This window comes from Panulirus ornatus, chromosome 2, assembly GCF_036320965.1.
Source record: "Panulirus ornatus isolate Po-2019 chromosome 2, ASM3632096v1, whole genome shotgun sequence".
Lineage (NCBI taxonomy): Eukaryota > Metazoa > Arthropoda > Malacostraca > Decapoda > Palinuridae > Panulirus > Panulirus ornatus.
Window position 1 is genome coordinate 90,412,104 of NC_092225.1, and position 17,464 is coordinate 90,429,567.

The 17,464-nt window shown below is 42.2% G+C and overlaps 1 protein-coding gene across 1 annotated transcript in view; it reads right to left on the minus strand.

Annotated features, from left to right (window-relative positions):
* Nucleotides 1–251: 251 nt before the first annotated feature.
* Nucleotides 252–17,464, minus strand: part of LOC139758265 (SPRY domain-containing SOCS box protein 3-like) — a 75,609-nt gene continuing 58,396 nt past the window's right edge. The window contains exons 5-6 of the mRNA XM_071679479.1: nucleotides 16,324–16,449; nucleotides 252–1,714 (exon numbers count right to left, since the gene is read on the minus strand). Coding sequence (XP_071535580.1) covers nucleotides 978–1,714; nucleotides 16,324–16,449 — 863 coding nt within the window. The 3' untranslated portion in view covers nucleotides 252–977. The remainder of the gene's footprint in view (nucleotides 1,715–16,323; nucleotides 16,450–17,464) is intronic.

Here is a 17,464-nt window from a genome sequence, read left to right on the forward strand (position 1 = left end):
ACACTGATACTTTCATCTTATATTGCCTGACGTGTGTCTGATCTTAATGAAAACAGGGATTGTGACACCAAGGCATAAGAATTACATTTTTGGGGGGTTAATGTTATACCTTTAGTAGTAAACAATGGATCAAAATATCTTGGAAGAACTATGAGACTAAGATCATTTTGTTACTTTCCTAATTTTCATTTGCATTCTTTAGAATACTGTAGTCTCAGAAGTGATAGGTAACCTGAAATAAAAGTCACAAATTATGCACAGCCCATGTCAGAACTCACATTTATAGGGAGCAAAATACCCTCACTTAATTCTATAAATGCATGTGCATGCTCTATAAATTTCCAGAATATTCTAGAATTTCCCAGAATGTTTTAGAATATTCTGTTACATTTTCAAATTTCTAGAGATTTTCTAGAATATTCGTTTTTCATAAAGCTATAAACAAATAGATTTCAAAGAGCAATTCAACTATCTTGGTCCTTATGGATAGATAGGCAAAAATCTTTATAGATCAAAACCAAAATACAATGGGAATATATTACCAAAATGACATAAATTTGAGAAAAGGCAAGAAATTCTAGGCTACATCGGGTTAAGTCAGTAAGTTCAGTCTAAGTTCCTAGGCTGCATCAGGTTAAATCACTAAGTTCAGTTTTAAGTCTTAGTTTAAGTCATTAGGTCAAATCTTAGCTTCTGTTAGGTTCCAAATTTTCAACTCATCTGAACTTGTGGTGATATCTATCCGAAACATGGTAACTGTCAAAATTATAGATTGGTACTTCTGGTTTGTTAAGACATGAGTTTAATATGTGATGCATCAACAACACAAGGGATCAAGTCATACATAAAAAAGTAGTCCCCCAACTAACAGGAAACGAGGATGAACCAGTCAACTATATAATAAAATTAATTCAAAAGCTACATGAATACTTTCCATATATTTGTTAAATCTATACAGCTTTATCATGAAAACAATACTAGCACTCTTGACTAGATGAAGCTTTGCTGGAAGTCCCTGAAGTCTTGGGCTGAAGTGTAAAAGAACTACGTGTGCCTGGTGCAGGATGCTGTGTTGATGGTGATGCTAGGGAGGTGCTTTCATTGGAAGATAAGGTAGTGAATGCTGGTGAGGGATTACTCTGGGGTTCTAGTGAGAAATTTAACTCATAGAATTCAGTAAAACAATAGTTAGGACTGGAAGGAGAGCTAACATCAGAGCCAGTAAATACATAGCTTGGACTGGGTGAAAACCTAATATCAGAGCCAGTAAAACAATAGTTAGAACTGGGAGAACTACGATCAGAGTAAGTATCAGATGTAGAAGCTGATCGGGACCTACATTGAAGTGCCTGACCACAAAATCTTTTAGGTATTGTTCCCTCTTTTGGATCATCCTCATGGGCATGTTTCATGCCACCAAAAGAATACTTTTGTTCTATATTGTCATTATTCTTTGGTCCATGCCCCTGTCCCACAGAACGTAACAAAGGCCAATAATTGTTCTCCACAAAGGAGCGAAGGCCAGGGGGTAGAGGAAGATCCTGTGGATGCATTTTCATCTTCTCACACAAATGCTTGAACACAACCTCAGATGAAAGAAACTGAAGATTAGCTGGAAATGAGCAGCTTGTAACTAACTTCATCCCAGAGTGAGCTGACGTTGAAGTGACAATAGGGTACAGTTGCTTGTTCTGCAGTCCAGTGAAGGCAATACCTGTAAAGTAAACCTTTCTTGAATACCAGTACCTTATAAAGGATATTTACAATCCTTAAACATTAAGCTTATCTACAGAAGCAGGATTCAATAAAACTTTCTTTTCATATTCAAATGGTAACTTGTATAACTGGAGGACATGGGGTATTCAGTGTTTTGGATGGAAATAGTGAAGAGCTTATGGAGTTGTGAACTGAAAAAAGACTGGTGACTGATTTAAAATGAGAGATATATGCAAGTAAACATATGTGAGTATGACAGATGGTCAACAGGCATTATTAGATTCCTTAATAATTGTAAAAGACAGACTTCTGGATGTAAATGTGCTGAGAGGGGCAGATGGTGGGATGTCTGATCGCTGTCTTGTGGAGGAAAGGGTGAAGATTTGTAGAGGTTTTCAAAGAAAAAAAATAGGAAACAATCTCAGGAAGGAGAGAGAGTGGTAATGGTAAGTGAGCATGCAAAGAGACGTGTGAAGAAATGCCAAGAGAGATTGAGCATAGAATGGCAAAAGGTGAGAGCAAATGAAGCGAGGGGGAGTGGGTGAGGAAAGGCTGGTATTTAGGGAAGCAGCGACAGCATGTGCAAGAGATGCAAGTGACATGTGGGCAGATTAGAAAGGGTAGTGAATGATGGGTAGTGTGCTGGGATAAAGAAGTAAAGTTGCTTGAGAAAGAGAAAAGAGGCATTTGGGCAATACTTACAGGGAAGGAGTGCAAATGATTGGGAGACGTATTGTTTAATCTTTTGGATCATCAACGTGGGAATGTATCATGCAATAACAAAATACTTTTGCTCTATGTTATCATTATTCTTTATTCCATGCCCCTGTCCCACAGAATATAACATAGGCCTAAAAATTTTCTCCATAAATGAGTTAAGAAGACAAAATTGGAGATGGAAGGATGGAGTAAAATAGATTTTGAGCAATCAGGGCCTGAACATACAGGAGGGTGAAAAGCGTGCATGGGATAGAGTGAACTGGAACAATGTATTATGCTGGGGTCGACATGCTGTCAATGAACTAAACCAGGATATGTGAAACATCTGGGGTAAACCATGGAAAGGTCCATGGAGCCTGGATGTGGATAGAGAGATGTGGTTTCAGTTCATTACACATGACAGCTAGAGGCTGAGTGTGAATGAATGTGGCCTTTTTCTGTCTGTTTTCGTGGTGCTACCTCCCTGATGCAGAAGGTGGTAACGCTGTTTTCTGTGGGGTCGGGTGGTACCAGTAATGGATGAAAGCAAGCAAGTATGAATAGGTACATGTGTATATATGTTTACGTCTATATATGTATGTATATGTAAGGGTATATGTGTGTATGTATGTGTGTGTGTATATGAGTGGATGGGTCTTTCTTTGTCTGTTTCCCTGTGCTATCTTGCAGCTGCGGTAAATGGCGATCAAGTATAATAAATAATGAATAACATTATATATCAATTTATCATACTAAATCACTGTTTCCCACGTCAGCAAGGTATCGCAAAGAAACATATGAAGAATGGCCCAACCACCCACATACACGCATATATATTTTTTTCACATATGAAGAATGGCCTAACCACCCACATACACACACACACATATATATTTTTTCCATACATATTCACCATTTCCTGCGTTAGTGAGGTAGTGTTAAGGTCAGAGTACTGAGCATCAGAGAATATCCTCACTTGGTCCCCTTCTTTGTTCCTTCTTTTGGAAAATCTAAAAAACAGGAGGGGAGGACTTCCAGCCCCCCGCTCCCTCCTCTTTTAGTCGCCTTCTATGACATGCAGGGCATATGTGGGGAGTATTCTTTCTCCCCTATCCTGGGAAATTACATGGGAGGGTATTGATTGAAAGGGTGAAGGCATTTACAGAGCATCAGATTGGGGAAGAGCAATGTGGTTTCAGAAGTGGTAGAGGATGTGTGGATCAGGTGAGCTTTGAAGAATGTATGCGAGAAACACTTAGAAAAACAAATGGATTTGTCTGTAGCATTTATGGATCTGGAGTAGGCATCTGACAGAGTTCATAGAGATGCTCTATGGAAGGTATTAAGAGTATATGGTGTGGGAGGCAAGTTGCTAGAAGCAGTGAAAAGTTTTTATCAAGGATGTAAGGCATGTGTACGAGCAGGAAGAGAGGAACGTGATTGGTTCTCAGTGAATGTCGGTTTGTGGCACGGGTGCGTGATGTCTCAATGGTTGTTGTATTTGTTTATAGATGGGGTTGTTAGGGAGGAGAATGCAAGAGTTTTGGAGAGAGGGGCAAGTATGCAATCTGTTGTGGATGAGAGGGCTTGGGAAGTGAGTCAGTTGTTGTTCCCTGATGATACAGTGCTGGAGGATGAATCGGGTAAGAAACTGCAGAAGCTGGTGACTGAGTTTGGTAAAGTGTGTGAAAGAAGAAAGATGAGAGTAAATGTGAATAAGAGCAAGGTTATTGGGTACAGTAGCATTGAGGGACAAGTCAACTGGGAGGTAAGTTTGAATGGAGAAAAACTGGAGGAAGTGAAGTGTTTTAGATATCTGGGAGTGGATTTAGCAGCGGATGGAACCATGGAAGCTGAACTGAGTCACAGGGTTGGGGAGGGGGCAAAAGTACTGGGAGTGTTGAAGAATGTGTGGAAGGTGAGAACATTATCTCGGAAAGCAAAAATGGGTATGTTTGAAGGAATAGTGGTTCCAACAATGTTATATGGTTGCGAGGTGTGGGCTATAGATAGGGTTGTGCGGAGGAGGGTGGATGTGCAGGAAATGAGGTGTTTGAGAACAATGTGTGGTGTGAGGTGGTTTGATCGAGTAAGTGATGAAAGGGTAAGAGAGATGTGAGGTAATAAAAAGAGTGGTTGAGAGAGCAAAAGAGGGTGTATTGAAATGGTTTGGTAACATGGAGAGAATGAGTGAGGAAAGATTGACAAAGAGGATATATGTGTGTCAGAGGTGGAGGGAACGAGGAGAAGTGGGAGTCCAAATTGGAGGTGAAAGGATGGAATGAAAAAGATTTTGAGCGATCGGGGCCTGAACATACAGGGGGTGAAAGGCGTGCAAGGAATAGAGTGAGTTGGAACGATCTGGTATACTGGGGTTGACATGCTGTCAATGGATTGAACCAGGGTATGTGAAGCATCTGGGGTAAACCATGGAAAGTTTTGTTGGGCCTGGATGTGGAAAGGGAGCTGTTGCTTCAGTGAATTACACATGACAGCAAGAGACTGAGTGTGAACAAATGTGGCCTTTGTTATCTTTTCCTAGCGCTACCTCGCGTGGGGGAAAGGGGGTGCCATTTCATGTGTGACGGAGTGGCGATGGGAATGGATGAAGGCAGCATGTATGAATATGTACATGTGTATATATGTATGTCTGGGTATGTATATGAATGTATATGTTGAAATGTATCGGTATGTATATCTGCATGTGTGGGCATTTATGTATACATATGTATATATGGGTGGGTTGGGCCTTTCTTTCATCTGTTTCCCTACACACCTTGCTAACATGGGAGACAGCAACAAAGTATAATAAATAAAATATATACATTCATTTTCCCCATGGACTCATAGGAATACATATTTTTTTTTTTCTTATTTTGCTTTGTCACTGTCTCCCGCGTTTGCAAGGTAGCGAAAGGAAACAGACGAAAGAAATGGCCCAACCCACCCCCATACACATGTATATACATACACGTCCCCACACGCAAATATACATACCCATACATCTCAGTGTACACATATATATACACACACAGACATATACATATATACACATGCACACAATTCACACTGTCTGCCTTTATTCATTCCCATCACCACCTAGCCACACATGGAATAACATCCCCCTACCCCCCTATGTGTGCGAGGTAGGGCTAGGAAAAGACACCAAAGGCCCCAATCGTTCACACTCAGTCTCTAGCTGTCATGCAATAATGCCCAAAACCACAGCTCCCTTTCCACATCCAGGCCCCACACAACTTTCCATGGTTTACCCCAGACGATTCACATGCCCTGGTTCAATCCATTGACAGCACGTCGTCCCCGGTATACCACATCGATCCAATTCACTCTATTCCTTGCCTGCCTTTTACCCTCTTGCATGTTCAGGCCCTGATCACTCAAAATCTTTTTCACTCCATCTTTCCACCTCCAATTTGGTCTCCCACTTCTCCTCGTTCCCTCCACCTCCGACACATATATCCTCTTGGTCAATCTTTCCTCACTCATTCTCTCCAAGTGCCCAAACCATTTCAAAACACCCTCTTCTGCTCTCTCAACCATGCTCTTCTTATTTCCACACATCTCTCTTACCCTTACATTACTTACTCGATCAAACCACCTCATACCACATATTGTCCTCAAACATCTCACTTCCAGCACATCCACCCCTCTCCGCCCAACTCTATCTATAGCCCAAGCCTTGCAACCATATAACATTGTTGGAACCACTATTCCTTCAAACATACCCATTTTTACTTTCTGAGATAACGTTCTTTTATTATTATCATACTTGATCACCATTTCCCAAGTTAGTAAGGGAGCAACAGGAAACAGATGAAGAATAGCCCATCCACACACATACACACATATATACATAAACGCCCAAACATGCACATATACGTATCAACATATACATATATATACATACACATGCACAGACATATACATATATACAGATGTACATATTCACACTTGCTTGCCTTCATCCATTCCTAGTGCTAGCAAACCCAACAGGAAACAGCATCGCCATTTCCCGTGCCAGTAAGGTAACGCCAGGAAACACAGACAAAGAATGGCCCATCCACTCATACATATATATATGGGAAGTGAGTCAGTTGTTGTTTGCTGATGATACAGCGCTGGTGGCTGATTCATGTGAGAAACTGCAGAAGTTGGTGACTGAGTTTGGTAGTGTGAAAGAAGAAAGTTAAGAGTAAATGTGAATAAGAGCAAGGTTATTAGGTACAGTAGGGTTGAGGGTCAAGTCAATTGGGAGGTAAGTTTGAATGGAGAAAAACTGGAGGAAGTAAAGTGTTTTAGATATCTGGGAGTGGATCTGGCAGCGGATGGAACCATGGAAGCGGAAGTGGATCATAGGGTGGGGGAGGGGGCGAAAATCCTGGGAGCCTTGAAGAATGTGTGGAAGTCGAGAACATTATCTCGGAAAGCAAAAATGGGTATGTTTGAAGGAATAGTGGTTCCAACAATGTTGTATGGTTGCGAGGCGTGGGCTATGGATAGAGTTATGCGCAGGAGGATGGATGTGCTGGAAATGAGATGTTTGAGGACAATGTGTGGTGTGAGGTGGTTTGATCGAGTAGGTAATGTAAGGGTAAGAGAGATGTGTGGAAATAAAAAGAGCGTGGTTGAGAGAGCAGAAGAGGGTGTTTTGAAATGGTTTGGGCACATGGAGAGAATGAGTGAGGAAAGATTGACCAAGAGGATATATGTGTCGGAGGTGGAGGGAACGAGGAGAAGTGGGAGACAAAAATGGAGGTGGAAAGATGGAGTGAAAAAGATTTTGAGTGATCGGGGCCTGAACATGAAGGAGGGTGAAAGGCTGGCAAGGAATACAAGGAATAGAGTGAATTGGATCGATGTGGTATACCAGGGTTGACGTGCTGTCAATGGATTGAATCAGGGCATGTGAAGCGTCTGGGGTAAACATGGAAAGTTGTGTAGGGCCTGGATGTGGAAAGGGAGCTGTGGTTTCGGGCATTATTGCGTGACAGCTGGAGACTGAGTGTGAACAAATGGGGCCTTTGTTGTCTTTTCCTAGTGCTACTTCGCCCACATGAGGGGGGAGGGGGATGGTATTCCATGTGTGGCGAGGTGGCGATGGGAATGAATAGGGGCAGGCAGTGTGAATTGTGTGCATGGGTATATATGTATGTGTCTGTGTGTATATATATGTGTACATTGAGATGTATAGGTATGTATATTTGCGTGTGTGGGCGTGTGTGTGTGTGTACATTGTGTGTGGGGGTGGGTTGTGCCATTTGTTTCGTCTGTTTCCTTGCGCTACCTCGCAAACGCGGGAGACAGCGACAAAGCAAAATAAATAAATATATAATATATATATATATATAGAGTTGTGCGCAGGAGGATGGATGTGCTGGAAATGAGATGTTTGAGGACAATGTGTGGTGTGAGGTGGTTTGATCGAGTGAGTAACGTAAGGGTAAGAGAGATGTGTGGAAATAAAAAGAGCGTGGTTGAGAGAGCAGAAGAGGGTGTTTTGAAGTGGTTTGGGCACATGGAGAGAATGAGTGAGGAAAGATTGACCAAGAGGATATATGTGTCGGAGGTGGAGGGAACGAGGAGATGAGGGAGACCAAATTGGAGGTGGAAAGATGGAGTGAAAAAGATTTTGTGTGATCGGGGCCTGAACATGCAGGAGGGTGAAAGGAGGGCAAGGAATAGAGTGAATTGGAGCGATGTGGTATACCAGGGTTGACGTGCTGTCAGTGGATTGAATCAAGGCATGTGAAGCGTCTGGGGTAAACCATGGAAAGCTGTGTAGGTGTGTATATTTGCGTGTGTGGACGTATGTATATACATGTGTATGGGGGGGGTTGGGCCATTTCTTTCGTCTGTTTCCTTGCGCTACCTCGCAAACGCGGGAGACAGCGACAAAGTATAATAAAAAAAATAATAATATATATATATATATATATATATATATATATATATATATATATATATATATATATGGAGTGAGTATTTTGAAGGTTTGTTGAATGTGTTTGATGATAGAGTGGCAGATATAGGGTGTTTTGGTCGAGGTGGTGTGCAAAGTGAGAGGGTTAGGGAAAATGATTTGGTAAACAGAGAAGAGGTAGTAAAAGCTTTCCGGAAGATGAAAGCCGGCAAGGCAGCAGGTTTGGATGGTATTGCAGTGGAATCTATTAAAAAAGGGGGTGACTGTATTGTTGACTGGTTGGTAAGGTTATTTAATGTATGTATGACTCATGGTGAGGTGCCTGAGGATTGGCGGAATGCGTGCATTGTGCCATCGTACAAAGGCAAAGGGGATAAGAGTGAGTGCTCAAATTACAGAGGTATAAGTTTGCTGAGTATTCCTGGTAAATTATATGGGAAGGTATTGATTGAGAGGGTGAAGGCATGTACAGAGCATCAGATTGAGGAAGAGCAGTGTGGTTTCAGAAGTGGTAGAGGATGTGTGGATCAGGTGTTTGCTTTGAAGAATGTATGTGAGAAATACTTAGAAAATCAAATGGATTTGTATGTAGCATTTATGGATCTGGAGAAGGCATATGATAGAGTTGATAGAGATGCTCTGTGGAAGGTTTTAAGAATATATGGTGTGGGAGGCAAGTTGTTAGAAGCAGTGAAAAGTTTTTATCAAGGATGTAAGGCATGTGTATGTGTAGGAAGAGAGGAGAGTGATTGGTTCTCAGTGAATGTAGGTTTGCGGCAGGGGTGTGTGATGTCTCCACGGTTGTTTAATTTGTTTATGGATGGGGTGTTAGGGAGGTGAATGCAAGAGTTTTGGAAAGAGAGGCAAGTATGAAGTCTGCTGTGGATGAGAGAGCTTGGGAAGTGAGTCAGTTGTTGTTTGCTGATGATACAGCGCTGGTGGCTGATTCATGTGAGAAACTGCAGAAGCTGGTGACTGAGTTTGGTAAAGTGTGTCAAAGAAGAAAGTTAAGAGTAAATGTGAATAAGAGCAAGGTTACGAGGTACAGTAGGGTTGAGGGTCAAGTCAATTGGGAGGTAAGTTTGAATGGAGAAAAACTGGAGGAAGTAAAGTGTTTTAGATATCTGGGAGTGGATCTGGCAGCAGATGGAACCATGGAAGCGGAAGTGAATCATAAGGTGGGGGAGGGGGCGAAAATCCTGGGAGCCTTGAAAAATGTGTGGAAGTCGAGAACATTATCTCGGAAAGCAAAAATGGGTATGTTTGAAGGAATAGTGGTTCCAACAATGTTGTATGGTTGCGAGGCGTGGGCTATGGATAGAGTTGTGCGCAGGAGGGTGGATGTGCTGGAAATGAGATGTTTGAGGACAACGTGTGGTGTGAGGTGGTTTGATCGAGTAAGTAATGTAAGGGTAAGAGAGATGTGTGGAAATAAAAAGAGTGTGGTTGAGAGAGCAGAAGAGGGTGTTTTGAAATGGTTTGGGCACATGGAGAGAATGAGTGAGGAAAGATTGACCAAGAGGATATATGTGTCGGAGGTGGAGGGAACGAGGAGAAGTGGGAGACCAAATTGGAGATGGAAAGATGGAGTGAAAAAGATTTTGAGTGATCGGGGCCTGAACATGCAGGAGGGTGAAAGGTGGGCAAGGAATAGAGTGAATTGGATCGATGTGGTATACCGGGGTTGACGTGCTGTCAGTGGATTGAATCAGGGCATGTGAATCGTCTGGGGTAAACCATGGAAAGTTGTGTGGGGCCTGTGGTTTCGGGCATTATTGCATGACAGCTAGAGACTGTGAACGAATGGGGCCTTTGTTGTCCTTTCCTAGCGCTACCTCGCACACATGAGGGGGGGAGGGGGATGGTATTCCATGTGTGGCGAGGTGGCGATGGGAATGAATAAAGGCAGACAGTGTGAATTGTGTGCATGGGTATATATGTACGTGTCTGTGTGTGTATATATATATGTGTACATTGAGATGTATAGGTATGTATATTTGCGTGTGTGGACGTGTATGTATATACATGTGTATGGGGGTGGGTTGGGCCATTTCTTTCGTCTGTTTCCTTGCGCTACCTCGCAAACGCAGGAGAAAGCGACAAAGCAAAATATATAAATAATTTTTTTTTTTTTTTTTTTTTTTTTTTTTTTTTTTTTTTTTTGCTTTGTCGCTGTCTCCCGCGTTTGCGAGGTAGCGCAAGGAAACAGACGAAAGAAATGGCCCAACCCACCCCCATACACATGTATATACATACGTCCACACACGCAAAATATACATACCTACACAGCTTTCCATGGTTTACCCCAGATGCTTCACATGCCCCGCTTTAATCCACTGACAGCACGTCAACCCCGGTATACCACATCACTCCAATTCACTCTATTCCTTGCCCTCCTTTCACCCTCCTGCATGTTCGGGCCCCGATCACACAAAATCTTTTTCACTCCATCTTTCCACCTCCAATTTGGTCTCCCTCTTCTCCTCGTTCCCTCCACCTCCGACACATATATCCTCTTGGTCAATCTTTCCTCACTCATTCTCTCCATGTGCCCAAACCATTTCAAAACACCCTCTTCTGCTCTCTCAACCACGCTCTTTTTATTTCCACACATCTCTCTTACCCTTACGTTACTTACTCGATCAAACCACCTCACACCACACATTGTCCTCAAACATCTCATTTCCAGCACATCCATCCTCCTGCGCACAACTCTATCCATAGCCCACGCCTCGCAACCATACAACATTGTTGGAACCACTATTCCTTCAAACATACCCATTTTTGCTTTCTGAGATAATGTTCTCGACTTCCACACATTCTTCAAGGCTCCCAGAATTTTCGCCCCCTCCCCCACCCTATGATCCACTTCCGCTTCCATGGTTCCATCCGCTGCCAGATCCACTCCCAGATATCTAAAACACTTCACTTCCTCCAGTTTTTCTACATTCAAACTCACCTCCCAATTGACTTGACCCTCAACCCTACTGTACCTAATAACCTTGCTCTTATTCACATTTACTCTTAACTTTCTTCTTTCACACACCTTACCAAACTCAGTCACCAGCTTCTGCAGTTTCTCACATGAATCAGCCACCAGCGCTGTATCATCAGCGAACAACAACTGACTCACTTCCCAAGCTCTCTCATCCCCAACAGACTTCATACTTGCCCCTCTTTCCAAAACTCTTGCATTCACCTCCCTAACAACCCCATCCATAAACAAATTAAACAACCATGGAGACATCACACACCCCTGCCGCAAACCTACATTCAATGAGAACCAATCACTTTCCTCTCTTCCTACACGTACACATGCCTTACATCCTCGATAAAAACTTTTCACTGCTTCTAACAACTTTCCTCCCACACCATATATTCTTAATACCTTCCACAGAGCATCTCTATCAACTCTATCATATGCCTTCTCCAGATCCATAAATGCTACATACAAATCCATTTGCTTTTCTAAGTATTTCTCACATACATTCTTCAAAGCAAACACCTGATCCACACATCCTCTACCACTTCTGAAACCACACTGCTCTTCCCCAATCTGATGCTCTGTACATGCTTTCACCCTCTCAATCAATACCCTCCCATATAATTTACCAGGAATACTCAACAAACTTATACCTCTGTAATTTGAGCACTCACTCTTATCCCCTTTGCCTTTGTACAATGGCACTATGCACGCATTCCGCCAATCCTCAGGCACCTCACCGTGAGCCATACATACATTAAATAACCTTATATATGCATAGATAAACATGCATATCCACATATAAATAAATATACATACAAAGACATATACATATATGCACATTGGAAGGGATCACAATTTTGTGCATGATCAAGTATATTCCTATGAGTCCATGGGAGAAATGAAACATGATAAGTTCCCAAGTGCACTTTCTCCTGGATGCATCTATAAAGAGCCATGTAGATATTGTGATAAGTTTTATGTTGGCCAGACTAGTAAAGATCTTTCTGTTAGACTTAAGCAACATAAATATAGACTTAAGCAACATAAATATAGTATAAGAACAGGACAAGAATCAAATGCCTTGTTTAATCATGTTAAAAACTACAATCATTGTACTGACTGGAGTAATGCCATCTCGGCTATTAACTCCAACTTCAGTGCCTCGAGAAATACCATTGAATCATCTATTATTAACTACACAAATTTATAACCTTAATATTAGTGAAGGTCTATACAAATTGGATAGCCTTATTGTTGATAAATTTGTAAACAATTCCCTTCTTGTCCACATAATAAGTTCATGATACGCTTGTTGTCTGTCTTGGACAATCACGTGTTTACCAAATGGTGTCCTAGCTACGTCTCTTCATTATATATTAGATGATATATTTCTTTCTTGTATCTCCCCTGATGATGAGATTATTACACGAAAGTGCATTTGGGAACTTAACATGTTTCATTTTCCCTGTGGACTCATTGGAATATTATATACATGTACATGTTCAGACTTGCTTGCCTTCATCCATTCCTGATGCTACCCTGCCCAACAGGAAACAGCATCACCATCCCCTGCGCCAGTGAGGTAGCACCAGGAAAAAAAAAAAGAAAAAAAAAGGCCACATTCATTCACACTCAGTCTCTAGCTGTCATGTGTAATGCACTGAAACCACAACTCCCTATCCACATCCGAACCCCACAGAACCCTTCATGCTTCACCCCAGACATTTCACGTGCCCTCGTTCAGTCCAATGACAACACGTCGACCCTGGTATACCACATCATTACAATTCACTCTATTCCTTGCACACCTCTCACTCTCCTGCATGTTCAGGCCCCGATCATTCAAAATCTTTTATATTCCATCTTTCCACCTTCAATTTGGTCTCCTGTTTCTCCTTGTTCCCTCCATTAATGACACATATATCCTCTTTGTCAACCTTACCTTACTCATTCTCTCCAAATGTCCAAACCATTTCAATAAACCCTCCTCTGCTCTCTCAACCACATTCGTTTTATTACCTCACATCTCTCCCTTACCCTTTCACTACTTAATCAAACCACCTCACACCACATACTTTCCTAAAAGATTTTATTTCCAATACATCCACCCTCCTCTGTACAACTCTATCTATAGCCCTCGCCTCCCAACCATATAATCCTGTTGGAACTACTATTCCTTCAAACATACCCATTCTTGCTCTCTGAGATAACGTTCTTTCCACAAATTCTCCAAACCATATAATCCTGTTGGAACTACTATTCCTTCAAACATACCCATTTTTGCTCTCTGAGATAACGTTCTTTCCACAAATTCTCCATCGCTCCCAGAACATTTGCTTCCTTCCCCATCCTGTGATTCACTTCTACTTCCATGGTTCCAATCACTGCTAAGTCCACTCCCAGATATGTAAAACACTTCACTTCCTCCAATTTTTCTCCATTCAAACTTACATCCCAACTAACTCGTCCCCCAACCCTGCTGAACCTAATAGCCTAGCTCTTATTCACAATTACTCTCAACTTTCCCCTTTCTCAAAATTTTCCACACAGAGTAACCAACTTCTGCAGTTTCTCACCTGAATCAGCCACCAGTGCTGTATCATTGGCGAACAACTGATTCGCTTCCTAGGCCCTGTCATCCTCAACAAACTGCATACTCGCTCCTCTCTTCAAAACTCTTGTATTTACCTCCCTAGCCACCCCATCCATAAACAAATAAAACAACCATGGAGACATCGCATACCCCTGCCGCAGACCGACCTTCACTAGGAACCAGACACTCTCCTCTCTTTCTACTCTTACACATGCCTTAAATCATTAAAAAACTTTTCACTGCTTCTAGCAGCTTACCTCCCAAACCATATACTCTTAAGATCTTCCACAAAGGATCTCTATCAACCCTACCACTACCTTTTTCAGATCCATAAATTATTTTTTTTATTATACTTTGTCGCTGTCTCCCGCGTTTGCGAGGTAGCGCAAGGAAACAGACGAAAGAAATGGCCCAACCCTCCCCCATACACATGTATATACATACGTCCACACACGCAAATATACATACCTACACAGCTTTCCATGGTTTACCCCAGATGCTTCACATGCCTTGATTCAATCCACTGACAGCACGTCAACCCCGGTATACCACATCGCTCCAATTCACTCTATTCCTTGCCCTCCTTTCACCCTCCTGCATGTTCAGGCCCCAATCACACAAAATCTTTTTCACTCCATCTTTCCACCTCCAATTTGGTCTCCCTCTTCTCCTCATTCCCTCCACCTCCGACACATATATCCTCTTGGTCAATCTTTCCTCACTCATTCTCTCCATGTGCCCAAACCACTTCAAAACACCCTCTTCTGCTCTCTCAACCACGCTCTTTTTATTTCCACACATCTCTCTTACCCTTACGTTACTCACTCGATCAAACCACCTCACACCACACATTGTCCTCAAACATCTCATTTCCAGCACATCCATCCTCCTGCGCACAACTCTATCCATAGCCCACGCCTCGCAACCATACAACATTGTTGGAACCACTATTCCTTCAAACATACCCATTTTTGCTTTCCGAGATAATGTTCTCGACTTCCACACATTCTTCAAGGCCCCCAGAATTTTCGCCCCCTCCCCCACCCTATGATCCACTTCCGCTTCCATGGTTCCATCCGCTGCCAGATCCACTCCCAGATATCTAAAACACTTCACTTCCTCCAGTTTTTCTCCATTCAAACTCACCTCCCAATTGACTTGACCCTCAACCCTACTGTACCTAATAACCTTGCTCTTATTCACATTTACTCTTAACCTTCTTCTTCCACACACTTTACCAAACTCAGTCACCAGCTTCTTAAGTTTCTCACATGAATCAGCCACCAGCGCTGTATCATCAGCGAACAACAACTGACTCACTTCCCAAGCTCTCTCATCCCCAACAGACTTCATACTTGCCCCTCTTTCCAAAACTCTTGCATTTACCTCCCTAACAACCCCATCCATAAACAAATTAAACAACCATGGAGACATCACACACCCCTGCCGCAAACCTACATTCACTGAGAACCAATCACTTTCCTCTCTTCCTACACGTACACATGCCTTACATCCTCGATAAAAACTTTTCACTGCTTCTAACAACTTTCCTCCCACACCATATATTCTTAATACCTTCCACAGAGCATCTCTATCAACTCTATCATATGCCTTCTCCAGATCCATAAATGCTACATACAAATCCATTTGCTTTTCTAAGTATTTCTCACATACATTCTTCAAAGCAAACACCTGATCCACACATCCTCTACCACTTCTGAAACCACACTGCTCTTCCCCAATCTGATGCTCTGTACATGCCTTCACCCTCTCAATCAATACCCTCCCATATAATTTACCAGGAATACTCAACAAACTTATACCTCTGTAATTTGAGCACTCACTCTTATCCCCTTTGCCTTTGTACAATGGCACTATGCACGCATTCCGCCAATCCTCAGGCACCTCACCATGAGTCATACATACATTAAATAACCTTACCAACCAGTCAACAATACAGTCACCCCCTTTTTTAATAAATTCCACTGCAATACCATCCAAACCTGCTGCCTTGCCGGCTTTCATCTTCCGCAAAGCTTTCACTACCTCTTCTCTGTTTACCAAATCATTTTCCCTAACCCTCTCACTTTGCACACCACCTCGACCAAAACACCCTATATCTGCCACTCTATCATCAAACACATTCAACAAACCTTCAAAATACTCACTCCATCTCCTTCTCACATCACCATTACTTGTTATCACCTCCCCATTTGCGCCCTTCACTGAAGTTCCCATTTGCTCCCTTGTCTTACACACATACAAATACACGTAGCAAATATAAATGTAATTGCTTCTGCTTAAACTACTGGACTAAAAACACATTGCTGAATTAGTGATACTACTAAGAATGACCCACTGTCACTTCATAAATATGATTTCACTTACCAAGGGGCCTTCTATTAAGAAAGAACTCAAGTGTTCCACGCCATGAGTCCAGATGAATCCCAACAATGCTGCCCTTACCCCACCGTGGTCCATAATGCCGAAACTTGGCTGCATGTTGCACTGTGCCTGTAACCATAATGTAGTTTCAAGCTCAGTTATCGTACACACCAACAGCACTGACAGAGGGACAAGCGAGGATAAAACTAAAATAAAAATAGAGAGAGAAAAATATGGTTTATGTGAATGACGTGAAACATGTACAAACAAGCAAAATATATTTATCATTTATTTTATCATACTTGATCGCTGTTTCCTGCAGCGGCAAAGTAGCACCAGGAAACAGACAAAGAGAGACCCATCCACTCATATACACACACATGGGTACATATACATACATTTTCATATCAACATATTCAAAGACATATACGTATATAAACATGTACATATTCATACTTGCTTGCCTTCAACCATTCCCGGCACCACCCTGCCCCACAGAAAACAGCATCACCATCCACTGCATCAGTGAAGTAGTGCCATGAAACATGTACATATTCATCAGTGAAGTAGTGCCATGAAACATGTACATATTCATACTTGCTTGCCTTCAACCATTCCCGGCACCACCCTGCCCCACAGAAAACAGCATCGCCATCCACTGCATCAGAGAAGTAGTGCCATGAAACAGATGAAGAAAGGCCACATCTGCTCACAGTCAGTCTCTAGCTGTCATGTGTAATGCACTAAAACTACAGGCCCCACAGCCCTTTAGATGGTTTATCCGGGATAGCACATCGACCCCAGTATACCATATCGTTCCAATTCACCCTACTTCATGCAAGCCTCTCACCCTCCTGCACATTCAGGCCCTGATCGCTAAAAATCTACACCACAGGAGTCCATAAATCCTTCCATAAGGCCTCTCTGTCAACCAATCATAGGCTCTCTCCATGTCCATAAATGCTGTAGCTTTCTCTAGATCCATTCATGCTATATTACACAAGTCCCTCTCTATCTCCTAATGTTTCTCACATAAATTCTTCAAAGCAAACACTGGGTCATTCTCATTTGTTACCCTTATTGTTAGACCCACTTGTTCTCTTGTTCATCTCACACAATTCATCTTCACCCAAAACATTTTCTT